This window comes from Camarhynchus parvulus, chromosome 10 (assembly GCF_901933205.1).
Source record: "Camarhynchus parvulus chromosome 10, STF_HiC, whole genome shotgun sequence".
In the NCBI taxonomy this organism is placed as follows: domain Eukaryota; kingdom Metazoa; phylum Chordata; class Aves; order Passeriformes; family Thraupidae; genus Camarhynchus; species Camarhynchus parvulus.
The window spans coordinates 18,021,149-18,042,382 of NC_044580.1; the positions used below are offsets into that span (position 1 = coordinate 18,021,149).

General features: G+C 46.0%; 1 protein-coding gene across 2 annotated transcripts in view; it reads right to left on the reverse strand.

The window, feature by feature from the left end:
- The window catches only part of IGDCC4 (immunoglobulin superfamily DCC subclass member 4), an 84,929-nt gene that overhangs the window by 52,325 nt on the left and 11,370 nt on the right, over window positions 1-21,234 (reverse strand). For both annotated transcript variants that reach the window (XM_030955144.1, XM_030955143.1), the window contains exon 2: window positions 2,554-2,883. In XM_030955144.1, coding sequence (XP_030811004.1) covers window positions 2,554-2,883 — 330 coding nt within the window. The remainder of the gene's footprint in view (window positions 1-2,553; window positions 2,884-21,234) is intronic.

Consider the following 21,234-nt stretch of genomic DNA (forward strand, 5'->3'; position numbering starts at 1 on the left):
GGGATCCTGTTAATTCCTGTGTTGGCCTGTCCCTCCAGGTGCAGGAACACTCCAAACCTCTCCCGTGCTCCCTGCCAGCAGCCATGCAATGCTGGCCCATTCCCTCCAGGCACAGCAAATGTCTTCATCTGACAGGCACAATTACTGTAATTTTCTACAACCTCCCTTGCATAAAATGTTTAAGCTAAATTAAAAGCTTTAACAAATCTTCATCAATGTAGTTATTAACAGGTAGAAAGCTACACCTTCCCACAACTACAATAACGCCCCTGGTACTCCCATGTGGGAGCACGTGGGGCTCAGGAAAACCTGCAAACCCAATTTATCAGCCTGAGCAGCTGCTTGTTTAACAGGCACACAGAGCCTGCACAGCCTTGCTCCTCCCCCTCTGCCATGGCCACCACTGCCACGAGGTGTGGACAGGGACCATGGCATGGGTCCCCTGGTGGCACACATGGTGCCAGGGAACAGTGGGGCAGTGAGCCATATGTTTATCCAAGAAAATGCCAACAAGCTGAGTTCCTGGATCATGGTGGCAGGATGGAAGCCCTCACACTGTCACAGTCTTCACATGCCATTCAACCTCCACCACTCTAGCCTGACTGCTCCAAAAGGCTTCCTCCAGCCTGTGGGCTCACTGCTGCCCGGAGCATCCCCTCCCTCCACTGGGAAGCTGGCAGCCCTTACACAGAGGTGCCAGAGCTGCTCTTGGGACTCCCAGGGGGAGAAGTGGACTCCCACAAGCCTGAAACACAGCAGATGACACCAAGAGCATGAAAACAATACTGAGCAAGGGAGGTGCTATGAATACCCAATGCTCCTAGTTGTTACTGCAAGACTCAGTAGCACAGAGAGCCCCACAGCCCTGCATGGGAACCCCATTCCAGGGAAGGAAAGGACTTGCAGGTCAGAAGGACAAGCTCATGGCAGGAATAACACATCCCGCCTGCTAAACAGGTTTTCTTCTACTGCCCTGTCCTGACTAGCAGTCCCCAAGGCAATCAGTACAAAGAATAAGTCCATCCACTCCATCCAGCTTTGGATAGACCATGTTCAGTAGCAGGGGAAAAAAAGAAAAAACCTAAGCCTTTACAATCCTCACTTGCTCCAGCTGAATGCTAATGGAGCAAGTGCTTCTGCCCAGCCCTCGGAACAAATCGAAGTGAGAGATGCATTTCATTAATCAATTCCCTCGCTGCTCCCTGCTCAGAAATGGATAGGTTATGGCAGGTGCATGTGTGTGCCACGGAAGCAGCATTTTCCCCGTGCAGATGGTAATAAAAGAAGACCTATGAGTACACACAAGGAAAGAGTTCACCTGAAATTTCCCATTTCTGGGACAAACACAGAAGGGGATGGAGAGAGGCATCACCCATCTATGCTCTTCTGGAAAAATCCAGGAGGAGAGAAGGGCAGTTTAAGTCAGCCTCCCCCTTTTGAGATGTCTCCACTGTTCTAACTCATAAGACGCCGAACAATAAACCCAGCACCATAATAGAGACACAGCCCATTGCCACTGGGCAAGAGACACAGCACACACTTCAACATAAGTCACCCCTGAAAGGGAATAAATATATCCTAACTAAGGCTGTCTGGGACTGAGGCAGGGACACCTAAATAAATCCATCTGGACTAATGACAGCTCCTCCCAAACAATACCTGTGTGCAGGATCCCTGACTGCATGCTAAACATTTTCTGAGCAGAAAAGGAGGACATGTTGCAAAAGTCAAAGATTTTCCCCTCACCAGCAGTTCTGGTTTCTACAGCACAGTGCTCACAGACTGAAACACCCCCTTGGCCAAACCTGGATGGCCCTGTCTGGGGTACCAGAGCCTAAAAACATCCCAAAGTAAAGGAGGTGTCAGGACATTATCTCTGCACCTTCACCCCCCCACAACTCACATGGTGTGCCTGTGCAGCTGTTTTTAGCTACATTTAACATACACAAGTCACTGTACTAGAGAGAAGTGTTACTGTATTTGCATTATTTTCTAGCCTCACCTATTTGGCAGGTCAAGGAATTGTTTATTTGCACTCACTTAAAATAGCCCCCAGCAGTCGAGCGTGAATAGAAAGGAATTTTATTCTTGAACTCTGTGCAGAAATTCAGCAGTTCAGATCTTGGAGTGTCTTTCTGAATCCAAACAAAAACTGCCCTGAAGAACCTTTTCTTTCATCTCTTCCATACAAAGAGATATTCACCTCACAAGCTGCCACAGCCAGACCCCCCCACAGCCACCTCTCCATGCACAGGGTGCTGCACTCAGGGCTCTGAAGTTCTCTGCAAAAACAAGCACTGTCTTTCAGAAAGAGGAGGGCTCTGTTTTTAATTCATAGCTGATGGCACTTACCTGGGAGAGTTACACAGGATGTTAATAGTGGCATAACAAGACACCACTGCTTATTTATGGACTATCTCCAGTCCCATCTATACATCATTGTTATGATTTTGTTTCACAGACATTTTATCTCAAGCTCCTGGGGAAGCAGATTTCTGTACAAGTACCAGGAGGGGAAGGAAAGAAAATGAACAAACCCCCCAGAACACTTACTTGAAAATCTGACTGCAGCTGTTTGACTGGTGACAGTCCCTAGGGAGGTGTGAGACACACAGGAGTAATTGCCCTCAGCACCATCCCTCTCAGGATATTTACTGTCCTTTGCCACAGCCTGGGATGAGATGAAGAGCGATCCATTTGGAAGCACATGGAGATGTTCTTGCTCCACTAATGGAAACCCATTCTTCTTCCATGTGATATTGATCACTTGCTCAACAGGGGTCAGGTTACAGTCCAAAATTACCACCTGGTTTGGCTCCAGAATCACCTTTGCAGGACCAGCACTACAGCTCAGCTCCAGAGAATCCCCTTCTGACAGCCTCCCTGCAAAGAAAAAACAGTGTGGCAGTGGGGTTACTTTCCTTGATTGAATGACATCCCAGTTTTACACAGCAAAGGAACCATGGCTGGAGGTGCCAGGTAAAATTCAGCCTTGTTGGGAGACCAGCACAGTCCATGACTCCTGTGCACTGCATTCTCCATCCCCCATCCTATGGCTGTACAACCTGCACCAATTCTGCCATTCTCAATGGGCCCAGCAGCCACCCCCTGCTGCCCACATTTGTTTCCATGCTGGATTCAAGCAGAAGGCAGCTGGAAGAAGGTGAAAAGGTGGTAACAGTAAGAGCAAGCACAGAAGATGCAGTACCATGGCTGGCCGTGGCAGGCTCCCCTCTCACCTGCACATCAGAGCCTCCTCTGAGGCTGATCAACCCCCACAAGACAATTAAGTACAAGTAAAAGTATCCAAACCCCATGTGGCACTGCAATGCCAATGACCACGACCTAGTTAGAGCAGCTCCCCCTCTTACTAGCAGTAAGAGCTCAAGTCCAGCTGAGAAAGCAACAACTCCCACTGATGTTCATGTTCTGGGAAACACATTTCAAAGGAAAGACAATAAAAGAACAGTTAAAAACATGACCTGCTGTCTCTGAGCATTTTATCCCATACAGGTGAATCCAGAGCAAGAATGGATGGATGCATTTTCTGCACTAGAAAAGGATATTCCAATTGTTAGCAGACAGTACCCTGCACATGCCCTTAGGCAACCTTCCTGCTGCAGCCAGAGGCCAGAGCAGTGACCAGCAACAAGCTCAGCTGAACAGATCTTGGTCTGGCTGATTTCCAAACCCACGTACTCGAGGGGGCTCCACCTCTGAAACAATGCTCAGCATTTCCTAAAAGAATATTGCCATTAATAAAATGCATTTGCTGTTAGAGTTCTCCAGAGACACTAAGTCAATGTTAGCTGGCAGCGCTGCTTCCACACACCAGCAATTTCAATCTCTGCTGTGCTCAAACCATCACCATCCACTCTTTTTATGGCTCTGCTCCAAATTATTTTGTCACTGCTCCAATCAGAAATGTTTCCTGCCTCTATAACAAGTTTATCAACACTGGATATGAACCACATGGCTCCCTGCCCGTCTCCTATCGCAGAAGGCTACAGATTAATTTTATAGGAATTCAAACACCCTATTAAACCTGCTACTACCTACTGCTGATAAAAGGGCTGCACTTTAAAAAGAGTGTGTGTTAAGCATGCAATTAGGGGCAATGACACGCAAAATTACATATGCAGGGAGATGGAATTATTTCAAGGCGTGTGCTGGAAACCACAGGTGCCCCTGGAAGGAAGGGCCTAACGCTGCCCCATGTGTGGCCAACTCGGTGCCCATGGGGACGGGAACTTGTCAGGTTTGTCATTGCTGCGGGGCTGTACAGCAACCACTGAGAACTTGGTGTTGTCCAGCTCTGTCTCTTCAATGACAAGGAGGCCACAGAAAAACCCTGGCTGTTGACTGCCACTGTTATGGGATAGAACAGACCCTCTTCTGTCACCTTCTCTAGGACATCCAGGGGGCAATCTCCCAGAGACAAATCCAGCAGGATACAGAGATGCCCATGTCACAGTCAGGCACTGTACTCCGTGACAAAGGGGCAGCCATTGCCAACACAGAGCTACCTGCAAGCCCCTGGATTTAGGGTTTTCCACATGGATGCTTCCACCATGCTGCAATCTCTCACTCTGCAAGGAGAAAGCACAGGCAGAAGCAGCAGACATCCCTGAGCTCCAGTGTGTACACACCACAATGGAATTCCTAGATTTGTCAGCCAGCACAGCCCTGGCAGGTCCAGGTCAGGCAAATATCACCAAGTGCCCTCCTGTAGGGGCAATTCTGCCCATTCATGTCTCCTAGGGCAGATTGGTCCTTTGAGGATCACAGCAAGGTAAAGAACTCAGTGGCTCCCTGGGAGGATGGATGGTTCCCAGGGGAACATGAGGCTGAAAGGCTGCCCAGGATGTACTGGAAAGACACTGCCTCTGGAAGCCTTTCATGCAAGACAGCTGGTACTAAAAAACTGTACGAGTAGTGAGAAATTCAGTGCACCAAATAGCTGTGCAGGTGCCATGGACAAGCACAGGAGAGGGTTAACAGCTGGAGAAAACTCAGCTGAGCTCAGGACAGGAGGCATGCTCAGATGCTGTCATGAGAACCCCCATCCCTGAGAATCCTCATCCACAGAGGAGCAGTGGCACAGACACTTCTCTGAAGGGATGTCCCCGTAGCAGCTGCTGCTGGCAGCATGTCACCAGGGCTCAGGCAGCCTGTGTGCACACACCACCTCTGTGGAGGCAGGGCTGCTATGGCAAAGGCTGAGCTGTGTGACACAGAGCTTATTCCAAAAGATTTGAAACTTTGTTGGGTAAAGTCTTCGTTCTTTGCCCTTCCTTACATTTGTCATCTTTAGAAGCTCCTGTTCATCACTTGGGAAAACAGCCTGTATATCTGTCCTATTTTCTAGTTTCTTCAGACAGCAATTAGAATGGCATTTTGCTGAAAATACCCCTCCTCTTCCAAAGGTGAAGTGCAAGGGGACAGCCAGGAATAGAGAAGGGATCTGCAGTGCAGCTTCCCACAGTAAGAAGCAATTATCAGCCTCTCAAACTTCAACTCCTTAAAAAGTCAATTCAACCTGCTTGTAGCAGAATAGGAACAGAACACATTTTCCATCACAGAAAAAAAAGTATTTGCTTTTCAAAAATATGTGGTGATGTTTCTGTACCCCTAAATCACCCAGTTCTTTTCCACAAAGTCAAAATCTACCAGGATCCAAGCTTCTACTTGGTTGGTCAAACATGTGTGACCACCCCTCCTTGTTTATTATTTACACAGCCTGCTGGGAAGGCCTCCAGCTGGGCAAATGAAGTTCCCACCCAACACCAGACTGCTCTGACCTGTCCCAAATCATTCAGCCCTCCTTCCTGCCCTTTTGGCCCCAAAATACTGCAAGTTTTTGGTGACAAGCCATTTGCACATACAGAGGTTGAGCAGCAGGGTCCAGAGTGCAGACCTGGAATTGCAAAAAGCCCCAGTATGACTTTTGTCCCAAGATGTTCAAAGAACTGCATAAACACTCCCTGATTAAGGAAAAAAATACCTTCCAGGCTCTGGAAACGTAGGAGGAGGTCTGGTTCAAAACACCGCACTAAATTAGCAAGCCTGACAATGAGATAAAAGCCCCTTCAAGGGAAGGGATCAGAAGAGAGTAAAATTAGTCCAAGTGAGATCAAAGACAAATGAAATCAGGAATGTTAAGTGCTTACAGAAGCTGCTGACTATTTCCAACCTCCATTCTTCATCCTGTAGTGACAGAAATGGATAGGACCCCGGTTAAGCACAGAGCCACGTGCTCGTGCAGCCTCCTGCTCACCTCCACCCTCTTACCTGCCAGAGGTGATGCTGTAATGAAGGTAGTCAAGTTGGGCTTCCAAGACAGGAGCCAGAAGGGCTTTTTACACATCAGTCCTAGACGAACAGCTTTTTGCTTTTGACTCCTGCTGGAAGCAGTTTCAGCTGCTGAGCTATTCCAAGGTGGGCAGTAATAGCTTTCAGATCATAAATGTATGTGCAAGTGCACACTCACATGTAGATACACATGACATACTTGTGCATTCACATACAGAGTTCAGGGGGAATGCAGATGTATTCAAACACAGAGAATGCTCTGGAATGGAGGGTCTTTGATGTAGGAAGTTAAAAGCATTTTGTTCCCATGAAAATTATATTTTCTGACCCAGGCTCTGCAGGGTTTTTCACTCTCCCCTGTGTTGCTAACCCCTGGGCTATATTGTGCATAAAAACACCAGGAGAAAATGTTCTTTTTCTCCCATCTATTTCCTCACTTCCATCAGCCATCCATCCACCTCCGGCATCCAGGCCCAGTGAAGTAAATTAAAAAGTCTCCTGTTGAGTGGCATAAAAAAACAGGGCGTTTCAAATGAACAAAGGTCATCAAATCTTCAAGGCACAAAGCTGTCCTCTGCCCTCCATGAGAGCACAGCCCCTGCCAGCCTGAGTTCAGATCCAAGGCAGGCATCTGAAAATCCACATTAAACCAGCCAACAGCCCTTCCCCAGTCGCACATCTCAGCGTCCAGCCAAACCCCACTCCTATTATCTCCTCTCCCCCACATCAAAGGGAGGCAGGAATAGCCCAACGTACCACTGAGTAAAGGGGAAAAAGAATGGATTCTGTTGGGTTTTAATTTCAAATCTATAACTAAGCAGGTGAAATGTGAGCGAGCAACACACCAAGGTCTGACAGATTGCTGACAATGCAATTACTTGGGCAGAGGTGAGACCCTCACAGCAGCGTTTTTACAGCCAGGACATGCAGTAGTCCAAACCCATGGAGTTGGGAGCTTTCACTCCACGACTAAGAACAGCACAAACCCCCACTTGTATCCTTGCACATAAGGCTATTTCCCATCCCTTCCCTGAGATTTAACCACTTAAATCAAGGTGGAAAAACCTAGACAAGGGAGAAGCTTGTTCTGGTGAAATTTTGGCTATCATTAGTAAACATGTCCTTGAGCTCTGCTACACAGCACAAGCAAATAAAAGGTTACTGTTCAACAGGAGACAAATGGCTTTGTGCAGAGGAGAATGAGTCGTGGTTAAGTAATTACTGTGAAAACAAAACATTCAGGCATAAACCAAAAGGGATTCAGTGCACTGGCATATCTGTGTTCCTTTTCTAGCACAGCTGAAATCACCTGATCCACAACTCCTAAATAAGGCCCATAAGACTGACAGCACATCTCTATCAATTCTATCTTCTCTTCAGGAAACTCATTCAGCTGGGGAAAGCCAAAGACATTTAGGCACACACAAGATCCCAAGGCACAACCACTCCTACAAACCCCAGCCCAATCAACAATTCCAAGGCTCAGACCTTCACTTCAAGGCAGGGGAGGCCCATCTTTAGCATAGCTGAGTGAGGCCCTGGGAGCAGCTCAATGACACCCAGCCCAAAGCAGCCAAACCACTGACAGCCTCCAGTGCCTTCCTGCGAAACCCCTCCAACACTCCCAGCCCAAAACAAAGAGAGCTGAGCCAAGCCAGACTGGACCCATTACGGCACAGGCCTTGGGAGATTAATACTTCACAGGGAGCAAAGTACAAGGGTTTCTAATCTGACACACTTCCAGAGCTGACATCACTTCTAGTTCTTGGCAGCCAGAGATTTTCCTGGGGAGCTGCTGTTGTGCTGCAGGTCCCACAGCCTGGAGCCCAGCCAGCATGTTTCCTATTCCACACACATCTGGCACTTTGAAACTGGCTTGTGCACCTTGCAGAGAGCCAGCCAAAGAAAACCTTCCCAGGAGCAAGAAAGTGGCTCAGGCAAGGAGAGCAGAGCGCTCGGTCGTCGTGTGTGTTCTGTGGGATATCAGGCAGTAAGAGGAAAGGGCTCCTCTCTCCCCTCCACATCCCACAGGAGGTGGCAGGAATTCAAACTGCATTTGAGCCTCTGCACTGCCGCCTGCCTTAATTTATGTATTTATTTTGGATGTTGAACTCCTGGAACTCAACAGCACAATTAATCTTATTTAATTGGGAGCGAACAGCACTGAAGAAAAGTGAAGTTACTCCTTCCAAAGGGTTTTCCTACCTCTCAGCAAGCCAACTACTGTGCCATTGTTCTGCTTAATGTAACCTTCTGCCGATGCTCTTCAGAGGCTCTTAGGAGCTGTAGAAAATCTTTACGTTCCCATTGTCTAATTCAAAGAGTGACTATACTTCAGTGTGTCCCCATTAAAGCCACACAAAGCTCTCTTTCTTCTTGGAAACTTTATGCATTGACAATTACAAGTCAATAGCTTGGTCTCAGTCTGTTTTTAGGGCAATTGCACTTGGCAAGTGGTGACCCAGAAAGAAATCTGGATGAAGGTCTCTGACAGTCTGCATGCTGGGTGCTCGGCAACGCCAGCACTGAAAGCAGAACCGGAGGAGCTCTGGGCTTGGAGCACCCCACTCCCATGATCTCTAGAGAATGGAAGGCTGAAAGAGGAGCTGGACACCTAAATCCCCTTGTGCATCACTTGTTCAGCCTCCCCACGGCACAATAAAATAGAAAGCATTCTTCCAACTAAACCGTAAGGAGGCCTATGAGACAGAAGGGTCAAGATCCCTACATTCCCTACTTAGTTACCAGATGTTACTGGAACTTTCCACCTTTTAATAGCAACAGGACTAAGAAAGTTACACCTTCAACACCCATTAAGCCTCTCTGGAACAGAAGGCTCCTAAAATTAATCTCCAGAGCTGCTGAAAAGACCATTTTATCCACACTTGATATCCAGGCACAGCGGAGCAGTTCCAGTGCTGAGCAGTGCTCACCAGTGGGAAGCCAACCTTATCCTAATTCTGCATATAAGCAACCTGGATGGTTTATTTAATAATGCAGCATCTCCCACTGCTGCAGGAGTATTTATCCAGCTGGCAGCAAGGGACTCTCAGATCATCCCCTGTCACTAAGCTGATCCCAGCCTTTCATGAGCAGCTGGGTGCCCGCCCGGCACTGCAGGCAGCAAGAGGCGGCATGCGGAGAGTGTCACATTGTCCCCACATCAAGGGGCCGGGTAGGAGGCTGTGCCAAGAGCAATCCCCTCACACCCTGCACACATCCAGCTGCAGCCATGCTGTATGTACAGTGTCCTGGTCACCCCTCAGCTTGGGCCCGGGTGCACATTCGTGCTCCTCAAGTCCTGGCACGCATCCGAACCTAGGATGAGCACTGGCAGGGAAAGTTGGAGCATGCAACTCTCCCCAAAGAACAATGCTGGGCATGAGCCTCTGGCCTTTGTCCTGTTCAAATCCCCAGTTCAAAACAAAAGAGCAGAAGGGATGGCATGAAAGAAACACCTAAAACACATGCAACGCTGTTTATGGGCCATACCTGGAAAGAATGATATCATCTAAAGCTGTAATTACAGTAAACAGATGTGCTGGTTTGGGCTGGGATTGAATTAAGTTTTTTCACATGGGGAAGTGAATACCGTTGTGTATAAATGCAACATACACCAAGGAAAACACCAAGGAAAAAGAACAGCTGAGAATGTCTGCGTGGAAGTATTTTTGAAGATGCTCCTAACACTGAAGTCAACTGAAGCTGTTCATTTCAGCCACCCAAGACCATGAAAACCACCAACCCACACAGCCCTGGAAACTCCAACCTAGTAAAATGCCAACTGATTTCTACAAAGGACTAAGTGCTCTCCTGCTTCCACAGAAGCACCAGATTTGCACAAATATCTGTCTACAGATGATGCCAAACAGACAGGAACAAACACCACATCAGCTCTCAAGATTGAGTTCCTTCTCATTGAGACTGTGTTATTCTGATGTATCCTCTATAACACATGGTCCAGAAAGATGAAACAAATCAATAGCAGTAATAATTTATTCATTGTGTTGAATTGTCAATGGCAATATAACAGTAAAGTGCTTGACTTTCGCAAAGGTTAAGTGTTCACATTTCTCCCCTCTGACCCCAGAAGGGTTTCTGAAGGCAAAGGAAGCCTAGAATTTCAAAATCCAGATTTGCTAAACTCAGCCTTTATCAGGTCCTCTCCCCAAGGTGTCTCACAGTGGAACAGGGAGAGGTGCCCCATGTAGAGCAATATAAACGTGAGCCTCCTTGCACTGAAGGATGCTCAAAGTGCCCAAGTGACTTAAACACTAAAATCCCTGAAAGCCTTTCCACAATCCCCACATTGCCTGATCCAGGGAGGACTGAGCTGTTCCTGTGCCTTTCCCAGCCACTCCACACCCAGAACATAGAGCACCAAACCTCAGCCTTTGCTCTACAAACATCTCCAAGGCAATGTCCATCTCCTGGGTCCTCATCTTTCCCTTCTTAAAAAGCCAATGAGGAACAGCTGAGACGATCCCCACAGAAGCTGCTGCAAACATGGGACACATGGGGAACTCAGGACAGAGCCCTGGGTTTGCATTCAGAGATTTACAGTGTGAAGGCACATTAAAATTACAAGCTTGAACAAGAGCACTGGAACAATAACACATCACAGTCCTGTAATTGGGCCCTGAAATACACTTAGTGAAAAATACAGACCAGCTGCAATGCTGGAAATGCTCCTAATGCAATCCAAGGTAATTATTGGTAACAGACCATCAAACAAGTGCATTAATATGCTCTGATCAGAGACAGAATCAGATGGACAGTCTGGCACAGCAGCTTGTACCTGAAAATTATGTAAATGATTTGAAAGAGCAAAGCCCCAAAGCCTTAGAAACACTAACTCTAATGAAAGTTATTAAATGCTATTTTTGTTATCTGCTGGTGTTAACATCAGAAGGCCTATTTGCTGCAGTGACTGTAATTGTGCTGCTGAGGGTCCAGGCTGAATAAGCCTGAGATTTGTAGACTAAAACAACTGCCTTGGATTTGCATGATCTCACCGACACCCGTTTAAACACATAATGACTTCCTGCATTTTGCACTGATGCAGGAAAGGAAACCCAGTTATTTTGCTTTTGTGAGACGCACAGGTTCCTGATTTTACTTCATCATACATACACTTTATCTGCAAAGGACACAGAGGAGCCTGAAAGAAGATCTCCTGTTACAACATTACCTATTTTTATACTTCAACTGTTTCAGTTTAGCATACTTTTAGGATACACTTTCATCTCTTCATGCCTGAGAAAGCTAAAAGTATGCAGTATGATACAAGCTTCAGTATCGCCCCTCTTGGGAATAGTCACTTAACCAGAAACTAATATTGCCAAATAAATACACAAAAATCCTTCACCTGTGGGCTACAGTTTAAGAGTGTTTTGTAGCTCTTTCCCCCTAGGTTAATGGCTTTGCATATTCCAAAGATACAAATATAAATACATTAAATTGAAAAATGCTCAGTTCCAACAGTGAATATTTTATCAGTCAAGTTCTCACCACCCGACAGCATTAAAAAAAAAAACACAACAACAACAAAAAAAGGCAGCATACCCAATGCTAAAGCTTGAAAAAGTTGAAGAGGAATGAAACATGTCCTCACTCCAAGTCCGAATCCAGCAGCCAAACTTCCCAGCTAATACATTCTGTCCTCTCTATCAGACAATTCTTTAGCCTTTGTAACTCAAAATTTTACACACAAAACACAGTGCATAGCTGTGGAGCAAGCAGACAGAGCCCATCCTGCTTCTCATTTTAAAGATCTCCAGAAACTTGGGCTATACATCACAATTTCAAAAGAAACACACCACCTGTAATCTTATTTTCTTTTTTTCACATTGCAAGACAGGCACACTTCCAGCTTTAATGGTGCACCCAAAGACACATCTACCTCCAGTGAGAGTCAGTGGCACCTCCATTGAATTTCATGGCCTGGTTCACTGTCCATCTCGCTTCCCAGCATGTCAGGCGTGTTGCATGTCACCAAGGACAGCAAGAAAGCTCAGCAGCAAAGGAAAGAGGAAGAGTATGTTACAGAGAAAATACAGAAGCCCTTTGACTCTACCTCTGCTTGGGTGGACAAAGCTTGTGCTTGGAGTGCGCCCCAGAGCCCCAGTTCCCCCACCCTGGCTCTCTGCAAAGGAGGCAGGAGTGACAGCAGCTGCTGTAATTTATTAGTTGTGTCTGTTCACGCTCACCAGCCCTCCCTAGGACGCACCGCTCCGATCGCAGCCAGACGGAAATGGCGAGTGTGACTCCAGGCAGCGGGAAAAACACTTCTCCATCACGTGTGCTTCCCTTCACAGGCTCCACTTCCAGTTGTCTTGCCTGTCATTAAAAGGAACTTACAACCTGCTGCTGAACGATGTACTGTAATCAATACAAACAGCCACAAGATCCCCTGGAAAGGATGTGGGAGCACTGCTCAGCAGCGATATTTATGAGCGCAGGATCCCACAGATCAGAGCAGTCCCAACTCTCCTGAGTATTTCCACTATTTACACTGAGATCAGAAAATTAAAATGATATTTTACGCTTAATGGTTTGAACAAGACCTGTGAAGTCCTTCTCTGGGTCCCATTTACAACACAAACGCCAATGACAGAGCAGCAGATGGTCAGAAACACTCCCCTAGAATATTCAGGCGATTCAACTTGAATCTGTGCCCAAATCATTTAACTTTAATGGATTCTTTCATTAACAACCAAAGAAAGGGAATATGGTTGCCAGGACATTAAAATCACTTTTTCAATTATACTGTTATAAAATCGAACAAATTAGCTGTAATTCTTAGCTGAAGCTTAAATGGAAGCATGACTTTATGAAAGAAATTAAAATTGATTTGGATTAGTGGGCATCAAGGGCTTTTTAAAAATTAACAAGATTCTTATGACTTCATACCATGGATGGATTAGCTGGAGGTTTTGCTGCCCTGTGCTTGCTACCTGCCAAAGCATGGCAGCTGGCTTCACAGCATTTGTTACAGTGGGGTTTAATTAGACTGAGGGGAGAGAACACAAGGATTGAAGCTGGAAACAAAGTTCTAGCGAAGCAGGGTGGTGTCTGAATTCACCTTTTGGACCCAGCCCAGCAGTGTCTTGGCAAAACTCAGGGAAATCATAACCTCTAAGCTTTAGCAGGACAAGGTCTATAGGCTGTAGTGCTTAGCTTGGGATGGGCTTACAAAACTGTACTGGATGCTTTACAAATAAATTAAAAAAAAAAAATCAAGCCCAAGATGTCTGCTGTAAAGAACACTTTAAAGAACTTTAATAACTTTAATGCAGGCTACTAAAAAAAAAAAAAAGAAAGAGCCAACATACCACAAAAACCCAGAGCAAGCACGGATTAACAATGGGAGCAGCAGAAAGAGCAATTCAAAAAGGAAACAGGAACTGTAACACTGGGCACCAAGATGCAAGCTACCTACAACACAGAGCAATGGGGTCACACCAGGAAGAAAAATGCCCTTTATATTGTATAATATGAACTTAATGAAAGAGACCTTCACTGAACACACCTTGCATTGATCCTAAAGACCAGGAACCCTAAGATGTACTTTAGAGAGCCATCCCCCTGCCAGGGAAGGGAGTGATTTGGAACTGTTGCCCAGAAAAAAAGAGACTGAAACCAAGCTGGAGACTTTTATACCTGCACTGGACAAAACCTTTTAACATTTATTTATTAAAAAAAAAGAAAAAAGGAAAAAAGGCACTAGTGGGAACAATCCTGTTTTGACCCCTGCGAGCTGGACGGGATGTTCCAGCACTCAGGCTCCACCCTGAACAGCTCCAGGATGAGGCACTGCCGAGAGCACCTGCCAGCTGGCACAACTGCCCTCTCTGTAAGGTAAATGCAGCAGAACATTTCAAAACCATTTTCATGAAATCTTGCAACACAAAGCACTTTAGATGACTCCCCTTTACGAGTCAGCATTTCATATTTAGTTATTTCTGCTCTTTATTGCAACACAGCGGGTGGCAATTTGCATCAGTAAAAAGTTAATCTTTCTTTGGACAATCCTGAATATTACTTCTTTGCCATAATCCTGCTGGTTTGTCACCCTGTATCTGGCTTTCAGATATGCCACAGAGTAATGTTCTCCAATAAATCAAGAAGAGCTTTACCCTTTGAACCAAGCTTTGAATTGTAATCGCTGTGGGTCTCCACGTGCTTGTTAGCAGGTCTTATATTTAAGAAAACAGAAGAACACATTTTAATCCAGAACCTTTCAAGATCCATGTGTCTTTGAGTTCTTTTAATGATTTAAAAATCAGGGCACCCTCTGGTTTTCTGTTAGAACTAATGGCAAGATTTGGCCTAGTAGGGTGGCAACTATGCACACATAACACACACAACCAAGACCTTTATCTCATCTAGGGCAGCAATCTGAAAAGCCTGGAGTTTGTAAGAAAGGAGACCCCTGGATGAGACTGTCACTGACAGTGATCTCTTTGCAGGGCAAAGCAGAATAAGCTTCTGCAAACCAATGTTTTAGGCTGAGGGTGACTTTTACTTTTGCACCACTGCAATGGCACAAGAGCAGGCACATCAAATTCAGGTGCTTCTGCTGAACGGCAGCAAATGCCAAGGTAGGGATGGTAATTTCCAGCCAAGAGCATAGGAACCTCCCAACCCAAACTGCCTGAACCCCACCAAGCAGCACAGACAGCAACAGTACCTGTGAAATCTGGCCTCCAGGCTGACATTACTCCCACGCAGGAGCAGGTAGAGGAACTGCCACTTCTCACCACACTGCAGGCATCAGCACCTCTGTCCATGAACTGTGGGTTAGAAGTACCTACAGGGACTTTTGAATATCCATTTTGACTTGTCTACCAGTAGAAGCTTATTATTATCATAATTATTAGTAACAATTATACAACTATTATATATGTTAATATATGTCAACAGAATAAGAATATTAATATATTCTCTACAGGGTATTTCACAGAATTAATGAGATCTCATAATGAGCCTAACCTCTCTGACATCTTGCTGATACTTATTTCTAAGCAAGCTACTAAATTCAGTGTGCATCTGCTCCAGCATTGAACTGGCTTGCAACTCGATACCCATAGCTGAAAAGGACATGAAGGCTGATAAAGGGAGGTTTCTGCCTTGCTGGGGGCAGTGATGGAAGAGGCAGATGTACATTTACTCCTGTTGCCTTTGTTATCAATCTGGTTCCCTCTACTACAGGGAGCTCTGAGCAGCCAAGTTTTAAATCACCCTAGCTCCTGCTGCAGTGAATGGCAGCAAGTCCCCAAGAGCTCTTTGCCATTGACACATCAATTCAAGCACATCACAGAGCTGTCTCTATCTCCAGTCCCAACAGCTCCCCAAGACCTTCAAAGTCAACTCCAGCAAGGCTGAGGCTGCTGCTCACAACTCTGGTTTTTTTCCTAGTGGTGTTAGCTGGCACGAAGGGCTTCACACCCTCTGACACCTTCCCAGCATGTTCAGGTGCCACGGAAAGGGAAGAAAGCACTCTGCCATGCACTGGGAAAGAAACCACAGGGCAGTCCTACAGTCAGTGAAATGTGCCCTCAGCATCCTCAGAGCCAGACACACTGGTACACCCAGGGGCACACAAGGCACCTCTTGTGTTCATCTGCATCCTACCTCCTGCACAAGCTGAGATTTGGGAACTAGAGGTAACTCATTTCAGCACCAGATCCTAAAAGCCCTAATTCTCTGGTAGTGAATTCAGCAGTAAAATTCCCACAGAGAGGAGGATTTAGCCCTCCAGAAGTCCAAAACAAAAGCAGCATCTGTGACTCACCCATGAGACCCACAGCAATAACAGTGTAAAAATTACATTCACATGGACTTGATGCTACTCATGGAAAACAATTCTGAAGCCTTTCTGCTGGCAGACCCCGCCTCTGAACACTCTTCTTCCTCTCTTTTGTTCTTTATGGGATATTTGCATGGAAACAAGAGCCCTGTTTCTCAGTTGCTCATCTCGTCCTGCTGTCTGCCCTTCCTTAACAGAAGACAGACTTTTCTGAGAGGCTGTTTTCAGGCAAATAGCCTGGAATGACAGAAGAACAGAGCACATGAGCACCTCCCAGAGCCAGAGTGCCAGTACCAAGCCAGGGATACCCCCTGTGCACAGCCTCCCACCCTTTTGGTGATGAAAGCTGTTGGGTACATGGGAAGAGTTCACTGGGAGATCTTCAGAGCATCTTCCATGGAAAACAAGTCTCTTACTTCAAGACCATGCTGAGAAAGTCCAGTTGTGTGGGATGCAACATCAATCACCAGCCAGGAAAAGCCCTGCTAGCCCAAGGTACCCCCAAACTCAGCACTGACATGTGGCACCATCAATATGAGACTCAGGCTCCTTCAAAAAAACCAACCCAACAGTAACGGCAGGTTCAGATTCTGTCCTTGCCCCTGAATCTTCCTGTAATTTTTGCTCTTTTGTAAGAATATTATTGTTGTTCCAGTGGGGTTGCCTGTGTGGAAAGTCTAACCAAAGAGGGGGGGAAAGCTGACAGTGACCTGCTCCGTGTATCTAACTCGGAGTGTGAGCCAGACAGCGCTGTCAAAGGGCAAAGAATACACTCTGGAAACAAAACCTCTTTGTTCCTCTAATTTTGTTCCAGTTAAGTCAGTTCAGCTGTTCCATATAACCAGTCAAAAACATTCAGCATTTCCCAAAGTATTTTAAGACTTCAAAGTTGTAGGTTTTATTTTGACAGTTTTAAAGCGCATAGCTTTTTTTTTCCTTTACAGATTTTTTTGCATTAAAAACAAGGCTGTTTAATAAATTAAGCTTTACAACAACCACTGCCACTCGGCTTTTATCATGGCTTCAATTAAAATATTGTTTCTTGAAGACAGCTAACGGCTTCTGAGAAAAAAAAATTAGGGTGTTTCACTGAGAATATTTTCAATAGACTCAATCTGTTAAAACTTGTGATTAAAACCAAACTCCAAGTAGGGCAGGCTCAAAACCAGGGGGGTTTAAAGCTGTCCAAGTTGCTGATATGAACTCAAAACTTCACAGCCTTAAATGAGCATACCTAAAAAGTAAATTCTTCAACACCCAACAATGGAATATTTAGGAAAAAGTGATCTCTCCAACATGCACTGATTAGGAAAATGTAGGAAAAACACTGTTTAGAGCAGTGTCTGGCAGCTCAGTAGAGATGGGAGTTCATCAGGAGCAGGCTGTTCCAGAACAAAACCTTTCTACATAACCCAGGCAACAGATCTGACCTTTACATCTACAAAAAACAGTCAGCCCACCACTGAACTCATTACTGGGGGAGATCTGCCCCTCAAACCTCATTTTTTTTTCAGTCTCAGGGCCAAACCTGTTCTGACACCGATTGCCTCCTGTCAGGAAAGTGCTGGAACAGCTCAGGGACAAGACCTGTACTGAAACCAAACCTGCCTGAACTCTCCCCACGTAACCTGAGCCTCACACAGCCGCGCTGACATTGTCACCACAGCGAACAGGAGCCAGGCAAGCAAACCAAGGACTCGTGTCTTCAAAAGCAAACAAAAGAGCGTTATAAAAACTAATTAGCTGTTTGTGCTCGCTGCTGCTCCTCTCTGCAAAGCTGTAACCACAGCGAGTACATCTCTGAGGGCTTCTCAACAGCAGCTCTGGGATGGCCCGGGCTGGGCCAGCTTCACGGTGCCAGCAGCAAAGGCCCTAATCCCACAGTTTTGAGGTCAAAGCTCCACTCACACAGTTCACAGTACAGCCCACAACCAGCTGTGTCAGCACAACTGAGAAAGCAGGATCAAGCAGCCGTGGGGACGAGGCTTTTAAGCCGGCGATGCTGCCAAATGCTTCGTATCACAGCCCTGCCTATTTGCATTTCTGCCTTGGGCCCCATCTGTAGCTTCCCATCCATGTAAAAGCTGTCCCCAGGGAGAAGAAAGGCTACTGTCCATTTGTTCGACACATCTCAAGTGCATCCAGCTTCAAATGAAATAGGTGGTAAAACTCTTTTCCATGCAGTTCTGACTGTCTTGTTGTCTGGGGGCAGGGAAGACCAGAAGTGGAAGTAGCTGGTCCAGTGGCTTTGATCAGTGAGTACCAGGCACCAGTGCAGCTCCCAAGCCCTCCCAGCCTTCCATGCCAGCACCACATCCTCACTATCAGAAACACACACACTTGATTTTTTACTCATTTCCACTTCAGATAAAAAATGCTACAAAGTAGGTCTCCAAATGCAGCATCAGTTAAATCACTTTGTAATAACACACAGGAATATCTTTAAAATATGGTTGTATCCTGTTACAGAAGGCTTAATGAGCCATATTTTTAGCCCAGGAATAACCTGAAAACCAGCAGAGACACACTGCAGCACTAAAACTAAGTCACTGTAAAGCTATTTCATTACAAGCCATGGCTTTCTTTGCACAGATAATTTCGTCCAAGAGCCCAAGTAAGCTGTTACAAGGTTTTCCAGCAGGCACATATGTAGACCAGCCAGAAATAAGCCTAATCTACCAGGCAAAAGTTGAGAACCAGGAGAAAGAAAGGAATAAACAAGAAAGAAAGAAAGAAGGAATAAACACAGGAGATGGGTCCCTTTCAACACACGTGTCTCAGCAGAGGTCACTGCAATGACTGGGAGCTGGAGAAGGGCCAGGGCACCATGCATGCATCTGTCAGGGATCCCACCCAGGCTCCAGGCAGGCATCCTCACACACAAGGGAACTGCAAGGCTGGAGAAAGCAGGAGCTCCAGCTGAGACCACCCAGCCTCTCGTGCCTCGCACTCACTACCTGCAGGGACAAAGTGACTGGCACAGCCACAGCTGGCAGAGCTGCACGAGGGAGCACAGACACGTGCACCATCTTCAACACCCAGATGGGACAGACACATGGAAGACAGGGGCAAGGCCAGGCATCCGGCACCCCAACTTGCTCAAGCTTCATGTGAGAAGCAAGGAGTAGATGAAGTCCAAACAGGATGCAGACATGACAGTGGCAGGCACTGCAAGGACGTTTCTGCTCATACCCAGGGGTTTGAAGAATTCAGCAGCACCCACAGCTCGTTCCCAAAGCCCTGGCCCGAACAGTGCACTGCCTGGGAGTCCTGCATGGCTTGTGACCTCAGACAGGGCTGGGGAGAGGCCTGGACACAGCCCCCATCATCCAAGGTTCTGGGGAGAATGCATGGCTCTCCCACTTCCTCTACAGAGAAAACAAGTTACAAAGACACCCCAAGCAAATGCTGGTGGATTGACACCCAGCCTAACTCAGAGGGACAATGTGACACTCCAGTGACTCTCAGGCTCTAGAAAAGAAACCTGAATTGCTTCTCTGGAAGCTGCACCTTTCCTGATCCTGGAAGAAAGCTGGGGTAAGGGAATACCCATATACTCCATATCTCCTTAACACGAGGAAAATAAAATCTAAAATGGGCTTGTCCTCTGAATCAGCTCCAAAACTATCTTAGAAAAGCCAGGTTATCTCCCAGCAGCCCAAACCACTCCTATTTGTTACAGAATAATAAAGTCATTACTACTGAGCAATCACACTATTACACTGTTGTTTTACATGGCTATAATTTAACAGTTCTTCACTGTTTGCTTTAGAAAATCTGTTCTTGAAAGGTCTATAGAATTATGAACTCTTGCTCCAGTTTGAAAACATAGGCATGAGAAGGGATTTCTGTTTTCTAATAAATCACATACCCCTACTAGTAAACACCAGCTTATAAGAAACATCTTTTGTTTATTGAAAGTAAATAGCATGTGGACATTTTAAACAAAAAGAAGGTGGGAGGCGGAGGGGGACAGACAGATTATGTTTTTCACTTTCATTTTGCCTTGTGTCTAAACAAACAGTTCCTAACAGCTTTGTTTTCCAAACCAACTTTCTCCCAGCTGCTATCTGGAACCACAGAAAGGGAAAGCAGTACTCAAGATGTACAAAGATTACTTGACTTTGCACACTCATTTTACTCAGCAATCAGTGATCTGGCTACACAAGCCACAGGGAGAGTTGCTAGGAATAAGCAGGCTTCACAACAGATCAGTACTGGGAGGGTTCACTCAGACCCTCACACCATGACAGGGGGAACCAACATTTTGCCAAGCTTTTGTGACAGGTCCCAGTTTTGCTACAGGAACTGATCCGCTGCCTTCACTGAGCCACAACCACACAAACTTGGAAGATGACTCTGAACCACAGCTTAGGGAGGAGGTCAGAGAAAACAGCTCCTACAGACCCCACAGGGACAGCTACCTGTAGCATCTGAAAACAAACTATCACCCAGATCCTTTTTAGCCATGGTTTCTACTGTTTCCATTAGGTACAGGAAACACAGGATACTGACCCAAAAAGACACAAGAAATTATACCAGGATGGAGCATACTGTAATGTTTCTGAATTTTTCATCATCTTCAAGATCAAAGACATTAATCTTCAAAGATCTTTCTCATCCCTCTGCCTTCAACTGATGATCAAGGCACCAAATATTCCCACACTCCTTTTTCTTGCCTTCTTGCTACACAGTTTACTGTTACTTAGACCACGTCTACCTCACAAGTTCCTTGCCCACAAGAGATGTAGCAACACTTCATTACAGTTGCAGGGTGGGAATAGCTAGAGTTAATATTTTGATTCGTTTCACTCCGACAGCAGAAGATTCCTTATATCCAGGCATAAATACAGAGCCATGACTCTAAGAGAGTCTCAGAAATTATGTGCAAATACATGGCTCTATCACAGCTCTCACACACTACAGAAACTTGCTATATTTAACCACTTTCTTCATTACACATCATGCCAGAACCAAGCAGCCCCTCCATAGACAGTGGTCCAGCCCCTTCTGAGCTGGACCTTCAAGAACATTACCCAAAAAAGGCATTGGAAGGGCCTCAGATGGAGTCCAGAAGGTGGTAACTCCTCACTTATACCTCATTCACCCCA